The sequence below is a fragment of the Columba livia genome, chromosome 9 (assembly GCF_036013475.1).
Source record: "Columba livia isolate bColLiv1 breed racing homer chromosome 9, bColLiv1.pat.W.v2, whole genome shotgun sequence".
In the NCBI taxonomy this organism is placed as follows: Eukaryota; Metazoa; Chordata; class Aves; order Columbiformes; family Columbidae; genus Columba; species Columba livia.
In genome coordinates this window covers 8214013-8233396 of record NC_088610.1, presented here as the reverse complement: position 1 = coordinate 8233396, position 19384 = coordinate 8214013, and the positions used below count along the sequence as shown (strand labels likewise).

The 19384-nt window shown below is 44.1% G+C and overlaps 1 protein-coding gene across 6 annotated transcripts in view; it reads left to right on the top strand.

Moving 5' to 3' along the window:
- Nucleotides 1-1985: 1985 nt before the first annotated feature.
- Nucleotides 1986-19384, top strand: part of ABCC5 (ATP binding cassette subfamily C member 5) — a 47872-nt gene continuing 30473 nt past the window's right edge. For 4 of the 6 annotated variants that reach the window (XM_065073660.1, XM_065073657.1, XM_065073656.1 and 1 more), the window contains exons 1-5: nucleotides 1986-2102; nucleotides 3468-3642; nucleotides 16307-16464; nucleotides 17561-17716; nucleotides 18477-18624. In XM_065073660.1, coding sequence (XP_064929732.1) covers nucleotides 3514-3642; nucleotides 16307-16464; nucleotides 17561-17716; nucleotides 18477-18624 — 591 coding nt within the window. In that variant the 5' untranslated portion in view covers nucleotides 1986-2102; nucleotides 3468-3513. Of the gene's footprint in view, nucleotides 2103-2845; nucleotides 2963-3467; nucleotides 3643-16306; nucleotides 16465-17560; nucleotides 17717-18476; nucleotides 18625-19384 lie in introns of those variants that run through there. The other 2 variants (XM_021293152.2, XM_005506612.3) reach the window with 2 other exon arrangements.

Here is a 19384-nt window from a genome sequence, read left to right as displayed (position 1 = left end):
CATAACTGAGGTTCATGTTCTTCTTTCCCTCTAGGCACACAATACAGAGCTTTTGGGTTTCAACATCTCATCAGCTCAAAAACTGCCAGCCACCTCTGAAAAGCAGCTCTGGCTGCTGCCACAGCCCAGGGGCCAAAGACACGCTCATGCTCAGAACAATTTCAGGTCAAGACTAAAATACAAGTAATTCACCTTGAAGCTTTAACACAGTTTAATTCTTGCCATCATTCACACCTTATCCTTTCTGTTTATGCTGTTTAACTACATTGCTCAGTAACTGCGCATCTATTTACCCCAACACACCAGCGTGTATGATGCAGACAAAGGTCTCTTCAGTGACTGTTCGAAGACTTACTCTAAATTGTCTCCTGCCTTAAAATCCACCTTTTGCTGGGAGTTGGCACTTATAAAGCATGAAGTGTACCTTGCAGCTTCCTTCCCAATAAAATCTCAGCCAAATCAATCTGGAATTGCATGATTGCGAGTCCTGGGGAACAGATTGCAGGAAAATGCAGTGGCCACGTGTGCTTTCAGCTGCCACACCATGGAAAGGGCCTTGCTTCTGTGTGTCTGTCTGTCAGTTCTGTCCCAAAGTGTTAGAGCACTTGCAATGCAGCTGGTTCTCATTTTTGCCAGAAATTGAGTTGAAGCGCTGCAGGATGTATAATCGTATGTGTCACAGAGCTCTGAGGGGATCCTCTTGTACCTTAAGGGTGTCCTTGAATCGTTGCTTGCATGGTGACACCTGTTACCTGTATTGTTGGCTTGTGGGCTTGGAAGGAATATTCTGGGGTGAGTTTTACTTCCAGATTCCATCTCCCATTTTTACTTATTTCAGCTTTTCTATCAAATTCATTCTCACAAACATTCCTAACAGGAGATCAAGGACTGCGGTGCAAACAGGCACTTGTTATATAAACCACTTAAATGAGACATTGGTCAAATTTGGCTGCTGGAAAGATGTTAGATGAGGACAAGGTATTTAAACACAGCAGGGGAGGAGCTGCAGCTCCAGATATTTACAGCCCCGAGAGGAAATACAGCTGTGTCCATCTCCTCCTCCAGTGACTTCCCTGAGGCAGGGGCTGGATACCCTGTCACACTGTGCTGGGGAGTGGGGCCATTGCGGCCCCTCAGCCACCGCCACACAGGGACGCAGGGCCCCGCTGCATCCCCTTCAGCTCACAGCCCGTTCAGCTGGTCTGAATCCCCACAGCAGTGGCTTCCCCTGCCTCCCGCGGGTGCTGCTCCAAGCCCGGCTGGCTGCAGGGCTGCAGGGCTGCGGCTGACGGGTGCACACAGAAGCCGGCGCTCCCCCAGCTGTGCTCCAGGTTAAGCCCTAGATAAGAACACGGTCCCACTTTCCCCGGCCCAAAGGCTGTAAATAACCGGCAGCAAGTGACGGGCTGGTGCAAACCACCGACCGGCAGAGCAGGCGGGTGCAACCGAGGCTGAAGCTGGAGACACCGCTGCTCCTGCTCCGGCCGCCCCCGCCCCCGCTCTGCCTCCGCAAACCAGGCAGCGCCCTGCGGCAGTGCCTGCGGCGGGACGGGCGGGGAACCGAGAGCACTCGCGCCCTCCCCGCAGCTCGGCAGCAGGTCCCTCGGCTCTGCGTGCGGCTGCCCGCGCAGAGCGGGTGCTCCGGCCCGTGCCGCATTCGCTGCGCGGGGTGCTCGGTGCCGCACCGCACCGCACTACGCTGCGTTTGCATTGCATTGCGCTGCGTGACGCTGCGTTGCACTGCGCTGCTGCCGTAACCTGCGGCTCGCGCCGGCCGGTGGCGAACGTTCCAGACCCCCCACGCTGCGGCAGGAGCGGCGGGAAGGGACCGGGCGGGGCACGGCCGGGAGGGGTGGCCAGACGGCTGTGGCCCCCGCGCGGGGCCTTCTGGGAAACGTAGTTCTCAGCCGCTAGAAGTGCGCGGCCGGCACGGCGGCCTGGACTACATTTCCCGTGGGGCGCCGCGCGGGAGCTGCCACCGCAGTCCCCGCCCTCCTCCCCGCGCAGGCGCACTGGGCACGCCGGAACCGCTATAAGGGATGTTGTTTGGCGTCCCAGCCGCTGAGTGGGGAAGCTGCAGCGGGGCCAGTCGCCGGGCGGAGGTGAGCGGGGCCGTCCGGTCCGCCCGTTACCGGGGGCCGGTGCTGAGGTGGGGGCGGGAGGCCACCCAGTGCGTGGGTGAGGGGGCCGCCGCGCGGCTGAGGAGGCGGCTTTGCCGCCCCCTTTCCTGTGAGGAGGCCGGTCGAGCAGCCCTGTTCCCCCCTCCCGCTCCGTCGGTGAAGAGCGCTGCGCTGTGCCCCCCTCCCGCCGAGAGCTCGGGGCATCGCTGTCACACAGAATCACAGAATGTCAGGGGACCTCGAAAGGGAAGGGACCTCAAAAGATCATCTAGTCCAATCCCCCTGCTGGAGCAGGCGGAGGATCTGTCGCTGAGCAGGCAGGGCCTCTCTTGTTTACGCCGGTGCGGCGGGGGAGGGAACCGGGAACACCAGCCCCGAGCTGCCCCCTGTGGCGGGAGGGGTGCGGAGTCAGGGGTGCTGCAGCCCCCGGGCCCGCCGCCCTGCGGCATCCTCGCCCGGAGTTGACACGGGGGCCGGGCGGGCGGGAGCAGCGCCGAGCTGTGCCGGGCGGGGGGCGGCGTGGGAGGCGGCCGGTGCCAGCGGGCGGGGAAGGAGCGGTCTGTGCAGCCCGGTGCACCGAGCCGAGCCTGCGGATGCAGATTCTGACTGATGCAACTTAATGAGGCTTCTTCCATCGTGCTAGTTTAAGGCAAGGGACAGAATGTAATAAAGCAGAGTTATAAAACAAAGGCTTATAGTGGGAGGTGATTTTTCTCCTTGGGACTCTGATTCTCCTTCTGACCTTCTAGGGCAGTTTTGTAGGTTAAGGGAAACCCTGCAGCGCTGAAGATGTGGTTCTGTCCAATGTGTGTTCATACTTCATGATAGCCCAAGCTTATAGAGTAAGTGAATAAGGCTATAGAGAAGGAATATATATTTCTTTATTGGCGTGGAATGATTAATTTTATGTGGTATCTCTAGAGGGATCAGTTTTGCAAAACTTCGTACTGGTAAGTTATTGCATATGTGCAACTAACAAAACAGTTAAAGGATTTGATCTTCCAAGTAGTGTTGCTCAAGGTTTCAATTAAGTACTGTAGGTATTACTTAAATCTGTGAGGTTGCATAATGGTATTTCGGAGTTCTAAAGGAGGAAGTGTAACAGCACTCTAGTGCATTGAGAATCGCTGTACTATTTGGTTACCTCAGGGTATGTTTAAACTAGTTCAGGAGAAGTTAGTCTTGTGTGTGTTTCCAAAGTCATGTTAATACAGTTTGTAATAAACCCCTTATATGCTTGCTTTTTGATTCTTTTTGCTTAAGAAAAGAACTCCAAAAATAGATGACTAAAAGTAACTGGTGTGTTGGGCATTGCATGTAATTAAGTGGAATTTAATTATTTTTCAGATACTTGAGGTGAAAATACACGTGTAAACCCTGGCGTTTACAGAAGATGAAAGACATCGACATAGGAAAAGAGTACATTATACCCAGTCCTGGGTATAGAAGTGTGAGGGAGAGAGCTAACTCAGTGCAGCATGAAGAGCAGGAAGGGTCAAAATTTCAGCATGCTAAATATAAGGTCAGTTTATATTTTTCATTGTTTGTTTTGCAGTCTATGCTTATTAAATTACATGCAGCAGCCGCCTTCTTGCTGTGCCAGCTCTACATAGATTCACTGCATTGAAGGTCAATAACGAATATTCCCTGTTGTGTGAAAAAGGTCATTCCAAGGGGTACTGTAGCTAGCTTAGTAACATGTATGAACACTTATTAAGACTTTTTAAACTTTTAAATGCCTTTTTAGTAACATTTAAACAAAATGCACCTTTTTCAAATGTTCAGATCTTGATGTGAATTCAGGAAATGTTTTTAGCTTTTGTATTTGAGAATCATTACAACAAAGTAACAACAGTGAAGAACTCGGCACAAATTATGAACTGTTCAGTGTTGGCAGCTGAAAAAACTCTTAATCATGCGGTGTCTTTATCAAGGATTAATTTTCTAAAGCAGATGTCTAGCTTGTTCTGGTAGCAAGACTTTTTCCCTCAGAAGTAATATGTATTGAATACTGTTTCTTCTGTTGTCTATGTATTTGACATGGTGAGGTTCTGTTGTAATTAATTCTAGTTTAATTTGAGAGCTGGGTTTTGAAATAATCTCTGGCTTAGACCTTGGATGTCGTTGTTCTGAGCTTCTAATTTTTAGAGCTTGTTCCCGGTGAAAAGAGTGGATATACCAAGTGCTATGGGGGGTTGGGGGAAAGCGCTCAGATAAATGGGAACTCCCACACTGGTGAAAGGTGTGGTCTGAAAGTAATAGCCTGTGCCAGTTGATGAAGGTTAAAATATTAGCTGCTCTGAATGCTAGTACTGAAATATTTTCTTGTGTGTCTTGTTCATAGCATTTCCTAAAATACTAATGTAGAACTTTCTGAAGTGAGACAAAGTCAATACTGCTTATGTTTGATTTTTTACAATGACAAGGGTCTTGCAACTTTTTGCTGGGCATTCCATGTTGATGGCCTGTGACAGACCTGGTGTGAGAGGGTTGGAAATGGGGGTTGTCACTGTAATTGTATGTAAGACTTGTGAAGATTTTTAAAAGGCTTGAGTTTTGCTGCATTATACTACACACTGGGATGCTATGTACTTCAGATAAGCCTTACCTTGTTTCAGTGGGGCTTAAAGGGTTTTGCCAGCTGTTTATGTGGGGTGACAATGCTGCACTGCTGTTTTTTGAGATGGGAGTGCTCTGCTCTGCAGCAGGCTGAGTGCAGTTGGTACCTGCAGCTCCGTGTCCCTACAGGCTCTATGACTCAGCAGAGCATTGCTGACGGTGTTTGGAGGAAGGTGGAGTGTCTGATTGCATTAGAGCAGGCTCTGATGCAGAACTAAGAGCTCTCTGGAGTCACAGTACAGCTTCTTGCCATCCACTGCACATCATCCAGTAGCAAATGTGCTCTGTCACATTAGTGGTGACAACAGGGATGCCATTGGCGGACAGCTTTGTTTCCTGACCACTGGCAGTGTAGTTAGCAGTAATCATAGCATGTTGTCTCTGCCCGTTGTTCTGCATCATCTAATCATGTTCATGCCTGTTTTTAATGTTTCAGGGCAAAATCCTTACTTCTAAACCTTTTAAATGAATTAAATAAAACCAGCATATTTGTTGTTTTTGAAAGCTGGAAGGAAGCTAAATCCTGCATATTTGTACAGTGTGGCATGGAAGTCTATAACTTTGAGGCAACTTCAGATCAGCTTAACTATTGCTGTAGTCTTGTTTACCCTTCTCACCCTACCTTACCCTTCTACCCCTATTACTTGATTTGCTTATGCCGTATGACTACAGGGTAGTAGGTGTAGATAACTGATTGCAAATCAAGGATTTTGTAAAACTTGCGATTATTGATGCAAGGAAGTGGCTCACCCTAGTTCTTACGTAGAACTTTATCTGTTTTGGTTTCTTTGAGTTGAAGAATCAACTCATCTTGCCAATGGAATCGGCTAGTTCTGACATGTTACACATTTTACTTGATAGTTGTCTTGTTCAGTATGCCAGGGTTCAGTTATTTCTAGCTCAAACACTAGTACCCTTTCTGTTTGCTAGCCTTATAGCTTGTATATATACAATGCATAAACACAAACAGCTCAGAATTTGTTGCTGCATATTGGTGAGATTAAATCCTACTTACTTGCAAAATATTGAGGTTAAGTGAAAAGAGCTGTATTTATAACACTTTATCTAAGTTACATGTTCATGTTTGTGTACCAGTTTTCTTCCTTTCTAGTTGCAACAAGCTCTGGTTTCAGCAGCATTCTTGGCTTTATCACTTGTTGGGATGTTATCCTGTTGGTAACGGGGATGTCCCAAGACTTCTTTCGTAAGGCTGAGCTGTAACTGTTTGGTCAAGCATTTCTTCTCTGCCTCTAACAAAAGAGGTAGAAGCTGTAGCTCAGCAGTTAAAAAATGGTATTTCACGGGCAGAAAAGGTACTGTGTCCTTTGCTACTTTGCCCTTTATGAAAGCTGGGACTGGGTCAGATGCCCAAGTTGGTGTATAGAGAAAATGTTGGCACAGCTGGTGACAGAACACAATGGAGGGCTGATGTGGTGAAGAAGGGTAGGACCACAGCACTTCAGGTAAGCTGTAGTGGAACTCTGTCATTTGGACAGAGTCCAGTGTGCCAGTAATAGAGATTTTGGGACTCAGATTTCTTGCAGAAGACCTAGTTTAGGATTTGAACTAGCTTGACCAGCAGATGACAAAGCTGTAAGCATCATCTGCGTTGCAAGTAACAAGGTGCAAGCAGATTAAGGCTGTTACTTCACCACTAACTTGGGATCTTTGTGGAATGCAGGTTTGAGACTGTTTTGCAGCAGAATTACACTGCATGAGGTAGATTTCTTGCTAATATGTTGCATAGGTACCTCATAAAGCATAGTGTGAGGCAGAACTGGGTAGTTCCCTCTGAGGAGGGTACAGGAATGTGCTGCCTCTGGGTAATGGCCAGTGGCTGCTTCTGGCAGGGCTACAGGTACATTTGACTGATCAATAACATGACTCATGGGTTTTCCTGTTGCCTGTATTGCTGCATTTTTATACATCCTTCTTAACCTGAAGCAGACTAGACTAGCTGATTGCCTGACCAAGATCTTTACAGGTGAAAGACTGATCTTACTACTGAGCCAAGATCCCAGAGCCTTCTTTTATGTCTCTCTTCCTTGCCTTGCATAGAGGTTGTATTTGACTTTGCTTTTTTTGTCCTGAAACTCCCATACTGGTGCTCAGGTTTCCTGCTGAAAGGATGCTGTAATGGGTGTTCATCACAATAATGAAAAAGAACTTGCAATTGTTTCCTTAGAAGATTAAACACTGTTTGGTCACAGCCTGAAAGGTCACTTGTTTGAAAGACAGGAGCTTTTCAAATAAGCTTCCTGGAATCATAATTGAAATCGTGCTGCAATATAAGTAGGTCTAATCCAGAATTTCCTGGTGCTTAATGGGGATGTTGCTATAGAAATTTGGACCTCTTAAATAGGCACTCTGGGACTGAAATTCAAGAAACAATTTTTATTCAACTTGTGAATGCACATAATTACGAATAAGCTTCTGCACTGTGTTCTTATAACAATTGATTTTAAAGTTTTTGTTGGAGGCCTTAATATAGCTTACAAAATAGGGAGTTAACTACCTATTCCTGATGTATAATACCATACTAATTGGATTGGGGGGTCATGGCTGTTTTGAATGAAGATGACTTGTAGGCATACTTGCTGCCTAGCACTATAGTTGGTAGTCTTCATCTGTAAGAAGCTGTTATATTACTAGTAAATAAAATTAAGTGATGTTTTGAAATATTGATTTATATTTACACCTTTAGAAATTTCTGTTCTTGGAATGGCTGTGTGCTTCAAGTTGTATCTGAAATAATTGTATTTAGTTATTCTCAGGAAAGCAGTGTGTCCTGAGGAGGACAGATCCCATTGTGCCCATGAAATATATGTAAAATGACAGATAAGGAAGAGAAATAACTTGTTCTAGAAATGGTTTTGGAATAGGCTCTTCTCAAATGCAGATTTCATGTTCATTTGATGGAACAGCAGGTGAGTGAGCATTTTGTTCCCCTACCCCATTATGTTTGCAACAACAGAAGAGGTGGAAGCAGCTTGTTCTCATGATACACAAAGCTTGTGAGAATTCGATTCCTGAAATTTGAGTCTAAGTTAACAATGCTAGGGCACTACTTGACAATTTATACTCCAAGCTGTACATGGTTCTAACTGGAATGTAGTATTCAGGATTAGGCTCTTGCTGCTGAAGCATAATGGCTGAATCTACAGCATCTGTGGCAAGCTGCATGTGCACATTGCTGCATTTGAAGACATGGGGCAGTGTGGTACTGGAGAGATTGCTTCAAACATGCAGGGAAAAATGTGTTGTGAACTTTAGCTATCAGAAGCCCTACTAATACTTCTGTCTTTACCTTGATCTCTTATTTTTCAGGTGTGTCTCTGACAGCTTTTGCCAAAGAGGACAGAGAATGTGATCAGAACTTGGAGTTGATACAAATCCTTCAAGTACTGATAGCTTTGAAGTGATTTATCACTGTCTGACTGTCCAACAGTCAGATAACTCTGCCTGTCAACCTCTCTGGAGCATCTCAAGTATCTGAACCGGCAGTGCTGAACTACATGTTCAAAAATAAGAATGTGAATGTAGCCTGGGTACTAAGTACCTTGGCACTGCATGCTCAGAGCAGCCCTTCTATACAGCTTGACTATAGGATTTTAGTTGTAGCTGAAGCTGCTGGATGTCTCTGCGTTTTTCCAGAAGACCTCATTTTCATAATCAAGTAAACACAGGAGTTTAAGGAATCGCAGCCTGAGTAGGCTCTTAAGAGGCTGTAGGTGTTGTGAGTCAGTCTCCACCCAGAAAGGTATTGCTGTATGGCTGGAGCAGATTACAATGAGAAGTTGCAGTAGTTTGATCTGGTGCCAGTGCTCACTGCATAAGGTAAAACTGCAGTTGACTGCTTTGTCAAGATAACTGCCGAAGTGCTAGATTCATTTCAGTTGCCCCCCAGCTGAGCATCTTGTTGGTGTTTGGCTGTGCTAGGAGAGATGTGCAAGAGTAGAGCAAATCTGGATATATATTCATGTTCTGAAACTTGTAACTGCTGCCATCATACTCTTTGTGGCTGTACTTAGCATATATGCAAGTGAAGTCTCAGAGACCTTATTTTCTCAGATTATAGCTTCATAGAAGGTGAGGTATGACTCAGTTTAGGTTGTGCTGTCATAAAAGATGTAAAATTGACACAGAGATGGGTATATAACAATAAATCTGATTGTAATTAAAACCTAGAATTAGAGTTTCAGCTCTTGCAGTGTAGTGCATTGATGTACTCTGCTGCAGCCTGACTGCGAGGAGATACTTCCCAGAACTGTTATGAAATTGCAAACTTATGCTATTAAACTTCATTGTTTATAATGTCAGTCGACTTTTCTACAAAGTAGGAAAGAAAACAGCGTTTGTCTGCTGATATTTGGAAACCTTACACAAAAGGCTATGGCCCTGCCTGTGAACAAACTGCTGCAGTGTAAGCCACTGGTGATACATTCTAAAATGAACCAATTCCTACCAACAGGGTCAGGTCTGTTACTTTATCTCTGACACCAGCTCTGAGGGCTAAAAGTGTAACATTGTAGTTGAATAGCTGCCGCACTGGGGAATTCAGGTGGATTGAGGACTAAACCAGTTCTGCAGATGGTGCCCTGAATGTTAATGCAGGACCTTACTCTCCTGATTGGTGAAGTTTTAACTAAACACTGGTGTATACCATCACAAGAACAAAATATGACAGTCTACAACTCCAGTACAACCTGTGTGGTGTCTATGGTGGATAGAAACATCTTGTGATAATAAATCTCTAAAATTGTGGGGATAGGGAATTTCTGTTTCAGAACAATGGTTTTCCTCTGCAGTTCATTATTCTAGAACAAGTGGCTGTAGGCTGGGCCTCTTAGACAAAGAGAAGCCACTGCAGGGGACTTTGGGGGGGAAAAGCAGCCACCATAATGTGTCATGCTGAGAGGATGGAGATGACAGGAAGGAGAGGGCAACTGGAACCAACACCTTAGATAAAAAGGGAGAGAGAAGTTAGGAGCACAGGCCCCAGTGCTGAAGGAGGCTAAGGTGAACAGTGTGTGAAACTGAAGCATAGCATCCCTCAAACCCAGTTTCAGTGACCTAACTACTGTGACAGGGCCTAGAATATCTATCAATGTACCCTTGTTAAAAGCTGTGGAGAATTTTCCTGTTGTCAACTTGATGATACTCAATGTTTCTAAGCAGTGCACAGGAGGGAAAGGAAGATGAAAACTTTTGCCTGCCTTAGCATTTCTACTTTGGTTTACTGTTATGCAATCTACAAGTATTTTAAGGGTTAAGTAGACAGTGCAGCTCTATCAGGAGCATGTAAAATGCTCTCAAGTTTACTCTCAAGCTGTTGTTCTGGTGGTTCTTTTAGAAACTTGTCTGAAGAATCTCAGTGTGATCAGCAGAGCTGAAACTCTGGGATAAGTTTGAATAATGAGCTCAAGAAGGCAAATCTAGGCAAGTGAAATGCCTACATACTGAAGGCATGTTTCTCTAAGTGTCAACTATTTCTAATTTTTCAAGTAAAATGAAAGTGGAACTTAAATCTGTCTCATCAGTATTTCTTTTCTCTTGGAAAACTTTGTATACAATTAGACTGTGTGGAAGCAAATAAGTGTTGCTTTCTGAAGATGCATTAATACCATGATATCATAGTACCATGACACCATTAATACCCAAAAACCTGAATGTATTATCTTGGTTATAATCATGTTCTGTCAAATTGTTCTACTATTGAACTTCTGCTACTAAAATACTTGCTGGCTTGACAAAAGATCCTTGACGTGCTTGTTGGTGAATGTTTTAAGATTATTCTCTAACCACTTTGAAGAAGTGATATCTCTACCTGTCATCCATATATATATATACACACATATTAACAACTGAGAAAGGAGTGTGTCTGTCAGATGGTCATGTATCAAAAGTTCACCTGAAAGCTGGAGGAGAGTTAACTGTATCTGAGGAGACTTACACTTAGTAATAGGAGGAGCAAGCCAAAATCCTTCACTGGGCAGAGATGTTCTCTAGAGGAATATGGTGATCTGGCTATTCGAGGCTTCCATTTAAAGTCAGCTGTCATCTTCAGTGCACTAACCCTCCTTTGTCTAAGTCTTAGCCACATGATAAAGCTTCAGATCAGACCACTTGCCAGTATTGTCTTTGGCTACTGTTGGTTGATGTTCCTTTGTCCAAAGCAGATTTGTAAATCAGCGTGCTCATGACTAAAAGTGTGTAAGGAACAGATGAACCATCAGTGAAGGGAAGTTTGCAGTCTCTCTTTCATTGTAGTGTTCCAAATTAGTGCTGGAGGCATTTTGCCCTATGACTCTCTCAGACTCAGTATACAGTTGCAAGAATTGCTGGAAGGATTTAGTGGATCTGTCTGAACTACTGGAGAACTTAACTTGAAATGAGTCAAAACTCGCATGCAGGGAATTTTGATACCTTGAGGCAGAGATGGTTGGTTTTAAATGTTCAGATCCTAGTTCTAAGGAACAATCAGTTGTGGTCTGAACTAAAAACTGTGAATGGGCTGTTCCACAAACAAAATCTTTATTTCAATCCTTTTGAGGACTAAGGTTAAAGTATTTCAGAGCCTACATGTTTGGAGCCCTGAGGTGTTTACTTTGAGTTTACTAGTTTGTTTTCCACTTGAGTGGGGTGCCCCTTGCTTTTGGAAACATGTGTTGGTACAGAAGGGTGGGCTGGATCAAAGGCTGTTGTATTAGGCTTGGTAAATGCTGTGATGTCAGGGTTTCTGCTGTTGTTCACTGCTGGTTCCCCTCCACAGAATTTTGCTTTTGAAGACTCCCTGGATACTCCTGGTGTTGTACTAAGTTGACCTATGTAGCTTCTGTTGTGTTACAGCTTAGGCATGGCCTGAGTAAAGGATATTACTGGAAGAACACCTCCAGCATACAGCAGGCTGATGGCATGTGGTTCAGGATCGCGCTGCCTACCTGAGCACGTCAGGAGCCAAATCTTCAGCCTGTGCTGTGCTAGTTTCATCTGCTTAGTGAGGAGTTAGTTTCCCAGCTTTGCGATCAGAACACATGTAGTGTGCTAATTCTATAGGGCAATTTATAGTTAAGGCTGATCCTTATTTCCAGTTCCACAGGGATCTGCTGTGGATCAGCGTACAACCTCAGCTCTGAATGAATCCTGTATCCTTCGATTACAAGATCATGAATACTAGATTTAGTGCAAAACAGAAGACAAGGATTCATGTATACCAAAATGCTAAGCAGGTGCACAGCTGTATTCAGATGCATACAAAGCAGCTACTGTTGCAAAATGAACACTACATGTCAAACTCTGCTTTTCTTGGATTGCAGAAATAAGTGGATTTGCTAGGGAAGAGTTTAGAACATCTCACCTCAACGCTAATGCTTACCAGAATTCAAGGGCAAGGTCAACTAAGCAATGTTCCTGAAGAAACTAATGTATCTGTCCTCAGCAAGGACTCCAGGTGCATCAAGTAAAATTGCTCTCTATATATACATTACTATAAAATATTCAGGCTCATCACAAAAATGCATAGCCTGACCTTGTTTAGCTACAGATCCCTGATATCTGTGCCAAGTGCTACTGGGAGACTTCTGCACTAGTCTGAGGATGCATAAACTCAGGCTAGCTTTGAAACCCTGACTCAAATGCTATTGATTTCTGCTAATCACAGCCTGGAAGAGCAATTGCCAAAGTCACATGTAACAGCGTGTTAGAATGATTGGACTTTGAGCTGTTGAATCTCTGAACTCTTGTGGAAGTCAGAGCACACCTCTGAACAGGCAGTTCTCTTTTCACTTAAGGGAAATAGGGCACAGCTGCACCTAGTCCTGTGTTTGGATATATAGCTGGTGCTGTAAAGAGCTGTTCTTCTCTGGGAAGGCAGCAGAGACATGAGCTTTCACTTTTTCCACTTATCAGGAGGTAGAAGCAAACGGAGGCCCTAGTTTCTTGACTTGGTTCATTGCAGCAATCCTGGAAGCTGTAATCATAATTTGTAGGTATCTAAAGCTGTCTGGTGGTCTCCTCTTGGTGCTGCGTGAATTCAGGTCTGCTGATAGTACTTCGCAGTCAATGCATTCAGGTGTTTAAAGGATCAGGGTGTCCTTCCTCATACCTGTTGTCTGCAATCTAGCCCTGTGCCTGCTCTTTGCTGCTCCTACTTCAGGGAGACAGCTGTTATGGATGGATGACACACCAAAACAGTTCTAATTATAGCTAAAATTCATTATAATACCCTGCCCAGAATAGTCTAGGAGTCAAATGCTGCAGATCCCCCTAGTAATACTTTTGTAGATCATATGCTGCATCAAATCCAGTGAAAGGAGAAAAGGAAGATTTCCTTAGTGGAATATAAAGTTCATAGAGTGCTCGCTGCTTCACCAAGCAATGACAGATTTGACAATGTTTGGACCCACAAACCTAATACCTCATTTTTAGATGCTCCTGTGTTTGGTGACTTCCAGAAGTCTGGACAACAGTGTCTTAGGGGTTGCTTATGCTACCTGCGAAAGCAGTGTATAAAACCTTAATTACTTTTAAATGGGGTTATGCTTGGAGAGACTGTAATTTTGGGGAGAAAACATGCAAGTAAAACTTCAGAGTATATTTTCCTAGAGTCTTGTTTTATTTTGGCTTAGCTATCCTTAAGCTAACTGGGATAGTTGTTCCTATCTTCCCCAGCCCATACAAACTAATAACTAATCTTGTTTTGAAACACCAGTCCTTTAATGAAGTCTCAAATATTTTAAAACTACTATTCAGCCTGGAGTTCTAATATGGAGAATGCTTTAAGCACTAAGCAGGACTGATGATCGTGTAATTCTACTTTTCCCCAAATTCCTCTGCTCCTGAGATGTACTGTGCTGTTAGTTTCCCATTTGCCTCTTGTGACAGATTGCAATTCCCCCTCCTTTGCAGCACGGCACTTCTCTCTCTTCCTCTGCTACTTGAGGCTAACAGCTTCTTTTGTCTGGCCCAGAGCACCCTGGCTCCTGGGACATTAGAAGAAGGGAGTGCCAAGGCACACTGGGCCGCGCCCAGTGTGGGGGATGTTTGAGGGCTTCAGGGGCACCCACACTCAGTGTGGGGGGTGCAGAGAAGCTTATACAATGCCTACAGTCAGGTCTGATCAGATAACAAAACGGGACTCTCGTCGAGACTCCGCCCATTGCCGCGGGTCTCTTGGAGCACGAGCTTAGCCACTGCCGCCACGAGAGCCCCCCTCCCCGGGATGGAGACTCCGCTTGCCTCGCCCCCACAGGTGTAAGTAAAACTTCTCGCAGGATTGCGAGTATATTTTCTTTCCGTGCACATTTGCACAAGTACTTTATTTCCTCGCACAATCGCGAGTGGCCGCCGAGAGCCCCTCGCACAATCGCGAGTATATTTTCCTCCCGTGCCTCCACATAAGCACGTGTAGGATTCCGTGCACATTTGCACGTGTAAAATAACTCTCGCAGGACTGCGAGCGTATTATAAATTTACTCTCGCGGAATCGCGAGTGCACACTTTCCGTACTCACTGCGAGTACGTGTATCTCTATAAAATAATCCCACACCGTGCTTAGGCAAGTGTGTACTCCTCCGGGACTCAGAGACGGCTCCGGCATTGTTTTGGTGAAGCCACGTGCATGCACTCTGTGGACCTCCTGTTGTATTAGTGGCTGCCCCTCTCAATAATTTCCTCCACTGATATCCGAACCTGTATTTAAGTCACATTTGGAGAGCTAAAACCCTGCGCCTTGCTGGTCTAATAAAAGTTGTTTTTGGACCTTGTGGTCCCTAAAATTGACCTGTGGGTTGCTTCTGTGACACCTCTCCTTACTGGGAACCTGAAAGGAGTGAGGAGTCCTGCTGAGCTCTGCCTTCCATGTGCAAGGGGTGGGAGGGCCTGTTCTGCAGCATTGCTGGCTCAGAGTTCTTTACTGCTTAAATAAAACAATTTTAACTTTCTGTAATAACAAATCAACCACAGTAGCTTTTCAGTCTGTATCAGCTCCAGGGATTAAGAACAAAATCCTTCATATGTCTGCTCAGGTTTCCTGTCAGGCAACAGCAGGACTAGGAGCGATTCAGCTTCTTTCCTGCAGTTTTATGAGCGCTGGAAGATGTTCTGCCTTGTGGAAGAGGAGAGAGTAGTTGTTTGGTGGGTGGGGTTTAGTTTGTATGTTGACTGCATACACATCAAACTGTTTGTCTGCAAGATGAGTAAGGGATGGAAATTGTTTTGCTTGGACTCCAGGCCTGTCTAATTTTGCTATTATCCTCTGATGTTACACTTATCAAACAAATAAATTGCTACGTCCTGTGTTAAATGTGAGATTGCCCCTGTGAAAGGCTGGGACCTCATTGTGTGTGGTGGTGTTTTGTTGTTTTTTGGTCCTCCTTTCTTTCATATACAACACAGCTGCGTCCTTTATCTTCACCTGCTCCCCATCTTCAGAGATAAATGCCCATGCTGGCTGCTTAGCATTTTTCTTCTGTTTCACATATTTGAGTTTGCCTGCCTTTCTGCATAATGTTCCTGATGCCCCTTTTCCTTCCTACAGAACTTCTGTCTTGCTTACCTCTGACATCCTCTGTATTTGACAGCTAATAAAGGTAAATGTGATATCTCTGAGACAGCCAGGAAGATTTTTTTACCTTGGAACTGAGTTGTTTTTTTTCTGCAAAGTAGCTCCATTAAAAAAAAAAAAATAAGTAACATGGCACTGCAATAAATGGTCTATTAAGTTAGGAAAACCAATAGCGAGACTTGTGTGGGTATAGGTGGCAGGCTCGTCCCCTCAGGTAGCTTTGCCGCATCCAACTTGTGATCAGAAGTTTTGTTTGAACTCTACATCATTTTGACTACTCCATATCATTGCTGTTTCCATTCTCCTCTTAATTAGCATTTAGGCCTGCCTTTCACTGGGGCTGTGGGAAAACTTTCTGAAGATAAGGCTTGCCCTCTAAATGGTTGGTAATAAAATTGTTGAGCAATTGAGCAGTGTGGCTGGGAGCAGAGAAAAACTGTTATCTTTGTTACCTTTAGTTTAATGATGAAGAGAAAAAGCAGGAAACATGGTAAAAGTACAATTCTGCTTAATGGATATTTGATTTGTGATCTAATCCAAGGTGCTTATGAAGAAGGGAGTTTAGTAGTATTCTGAAAATAATTTTATTTTTTTGTGTATAAGAATATCTAAATTATACTGAGAGGGTATAAATTAATCAAGAATGTTTGTCTTCATTTCACTGCGTAAGCCAGTCGTTTTCCTGAACCGATGTCATAGGTACTTAATTTTGTAATTTCCTTCTATTGTATTTCTTGTGGCAGGATGCAAGATGATTCCCATCTGTCCATTTATTCTTTGAATGCACAGGCACAATACTGGTATCAATTTATATTTTACAAATGCAACAATCTGATGCAGATCTAGGATGTGTGCTGAAGCCTGTCCTCTAAGACATTTAAATTATGGTGGTTGCTGTTGGTCAATAATTTTCAAAAGAAAGAGGTGCAAAGTTGCTGGAGTCAGGACTTGTAGATTTTAAACCTAGTTTTGAAGTCTGGCTCTATCTTTCTTGGGAAAGCAGATTGAATGCCAGGATGCCTTGGAAGCAGCTGCTCGGGCGGAGGGGCTGCCACTGGACACCTCTGTGCATTCCCAGCTGAGGATGCTGAACGAGGAGCATCACAAGGGCAAATACCACCATGGCCTGAATGCGCTGAAACCCATACGGACTACTTCCAAGTAAGTATATAGGCTATAAAAGAACGGATAAAGTATTTGCTTTTCAAACCAGTTGCAAAGCAAATGTTATGATTTAACCCCAGCTGGCAAAGGGCAGCCGCTCGCTGCCTTCCTCCCCTGTGGGGTGGGAGGGAGAATGGAAAAAAAAGAGTAAAACTCCTGGGTTGAGATAAAGACAGTTTAATAGGACAACAAAGGAAAAGAAAACTACAACAATAGTAATAATAATGGTGAAATCACAGAATGAAAGAATGGTTGGGGTTGGGAGGGACCTCTGGAGATCATCTAGTCTGACCCACCTGCTGAAGCAGGTTCACCCAGAGCAGATCACACAGGAAAGTGTCCAGATGGGTTTGAATGTCTCCAGAGGAGGAGACTCCACAGCCTCTCTGGGCAGCCTGTTCCAGGGCTCTGGCACCTCAAAGGAAAGAAGTTTCTCCTCATATTCAGATGGAACCTCCTGTGCTTCAGTCTGTGCCTGTTGCCCCTCATCCTGTTGTTGGGCACCACTGAAAGGAGTCTGGTCCATCTTCTTGACACCCGCCCTTGAGATTTTTGTAAACATTGATGAAATCTTCACTCAGCTTCTCTAGGCTGAACAGAAGAGAGAAAATGAGTGATGCACAATGTAGTTGCAGGGATCAATGTTCAGCATGTCCCAGAGCAGCGTTTTCCCTGACCAGCTTCCCACAAAAGATGTACTGAGCATGATGTTATATGGTATGGAATGTCCCTTTGGCCAATTTGGGTCAGCTGTCCTGTCTGTCTCTCCCAGCTTCTTGTGTACCTGGCACAGTGTGGGAAGCTGAGAAGTCCTGGACTACTTAATGAAAACTAAAACATCAGTATGTTGTCAACATTATTCTGATACTAAATCCAAATCACAACAGTATACCAGCTACTAGGAAGCAAATTAACTCTATCCCAGACAAAACCAGAACAGCAGGGCTGCAGCTGTAGGTCTGCTGACTGATACTGAGAACATTTGAATTTGTTTAGCAAGTATGACTGTCATGTGGTACTGAGTACTTTGAATGAGAGAAGGCTTTGTTTTTCTGTTTCCTTTTTCATTTGTTTGTGACTGTTTTTCTTTTAGACACCAGCACCCTATTGATAATGCTGGGCTCTTCTCCTGCATGACCTTCTCCTGGCTCACTCCTTTGGCCCACAGAGCGTACAAGAAAGGGGAGTTGTTTATGGGTGATGTGTGGTCTTTATCAAGGCATGAGTCTTCAGATGTCAATTGCAGAAGGTAGACCTATCTTGTTCCTTATTATTTTCTTGTTTGTATTTTTTTTGTACATTGATTGACAGGCAATTATATAGTATTGCCCTAGAATAACAGCACCCATATTTTATTCTGCCTGTCTCAGAATTGCAGAATTTAGTTTTATAGTTTTATCCTTCATATACTAATTCGTCCTGCTACGCTGTTTCTGTACGCTCACCGATTTCGGTGAACTTAGAGGATTCTATCTCCAGGAGTGTTTTGCAATTGTTTTTCTGATTTTATATGCATTTGTCTTTAAACTGTTTGTGTTAAATCAAAGTTATTTCTCAAGGCTACACTGAAAAGAATCTTGCACTAAAATAATAAAAAGTAATACTGACAGTAGCCAGGGGATTTGAATATTGGTCATATCTTGAAATCAAGCTTATGTTTTATGGCTAATGAGAATTTTTCTCAGGTTTTGACTCTGCAACTCTTCTGTCAGATCAGCAAGGCAAGATGGACAAGTCAGTATGTTGAGATTGACAGAGACTGCAGACAAAGCAAAAGGCATTATGTTTTTCATCCCTCCTTTCTAGAATTAGCACAACATAGGTATTTCAAGATGCAGATATTTCTCTTTACCTCATAGAACGTACCATGTATTTATTTCTCCTGGTGTCTAGTAATTTTTGTTGCTCTAAGCTAGGAAGTGCTTGGGATTTTCACAAAGAAGTGCCTGTGAGATTGTACATTCTCTTGTGGTGAAAAATGTATAACCTGAGGCTTCTCTTTTGGTCAGGCTGGAGAGACTGTGGCAGGAAGAACTGAAAGAAGTTGGGCCTGATGATGCTTCTCTCCGGAGGGTTGTGTGGATTTTCTGCCGCACCAGGCTCATCATTTCCATAGTGTGTCTGATGATCACGCAGCTCGCGGGTTTTAGTGGACCAGTAAGTAATATCCATCCTTTTTTTAACGACCCCAGGGGGCTCCATCTCATGGCCAACTGTAAAAATCTTAAGGTTTCATTACAGAATCACTTAAATGTTTTGACTAGCTAGATATTTTGGGGCAAAATTCCAGAGTGATACAATAATCAAAGATAGGTTTCCTACAGCTGATGGATCAGTTGCTGAATACCGAGGCCAAGGTCTTGGAGGAGGGTGGGGGAGTTTGGGTGTCTTGGAGGAAATGCACGCTTGGTTTTTCTCTCTGGTTCTGAGTATAGTTTAAAGTTATTCCTTAACTATTATGTGGTCTTTCTGCATAACATTCTGATGTGCAGCTCTTACAATGGTTTTCTTTTTCTTTTTGAAATTCTGTAAATTTACCTTGGAATAAAATTCAGTCTGATAAAACACTAATCTTAGATTATTGGCATTAATAGCACAGTCTTCAAGAAGTGGAACGAAACGATTTTATTAAACTAATGTGAGCAGGTCTCAAGAAGTCTGTGGGTATAGTCTTTATTGATCCTACAGGGAGTGGTCAGACAGGTTTCATGTAGAAGTGTTAGAGCATGTTATTGGCTCTAGGAACTGCTGCTGTTTGTTGCTATGGGTTGTAATGAAGATAACAACATATGGGACTTGACATTCACACCATTTTTGTCACCTGTTTGTTGCACATGCTGTGCAGATTTACAGTTGAAATTTTGACTAAATTTATTCTCTACACATTTCCCTTGAGGAGTAGGAGCAGTATTACTGC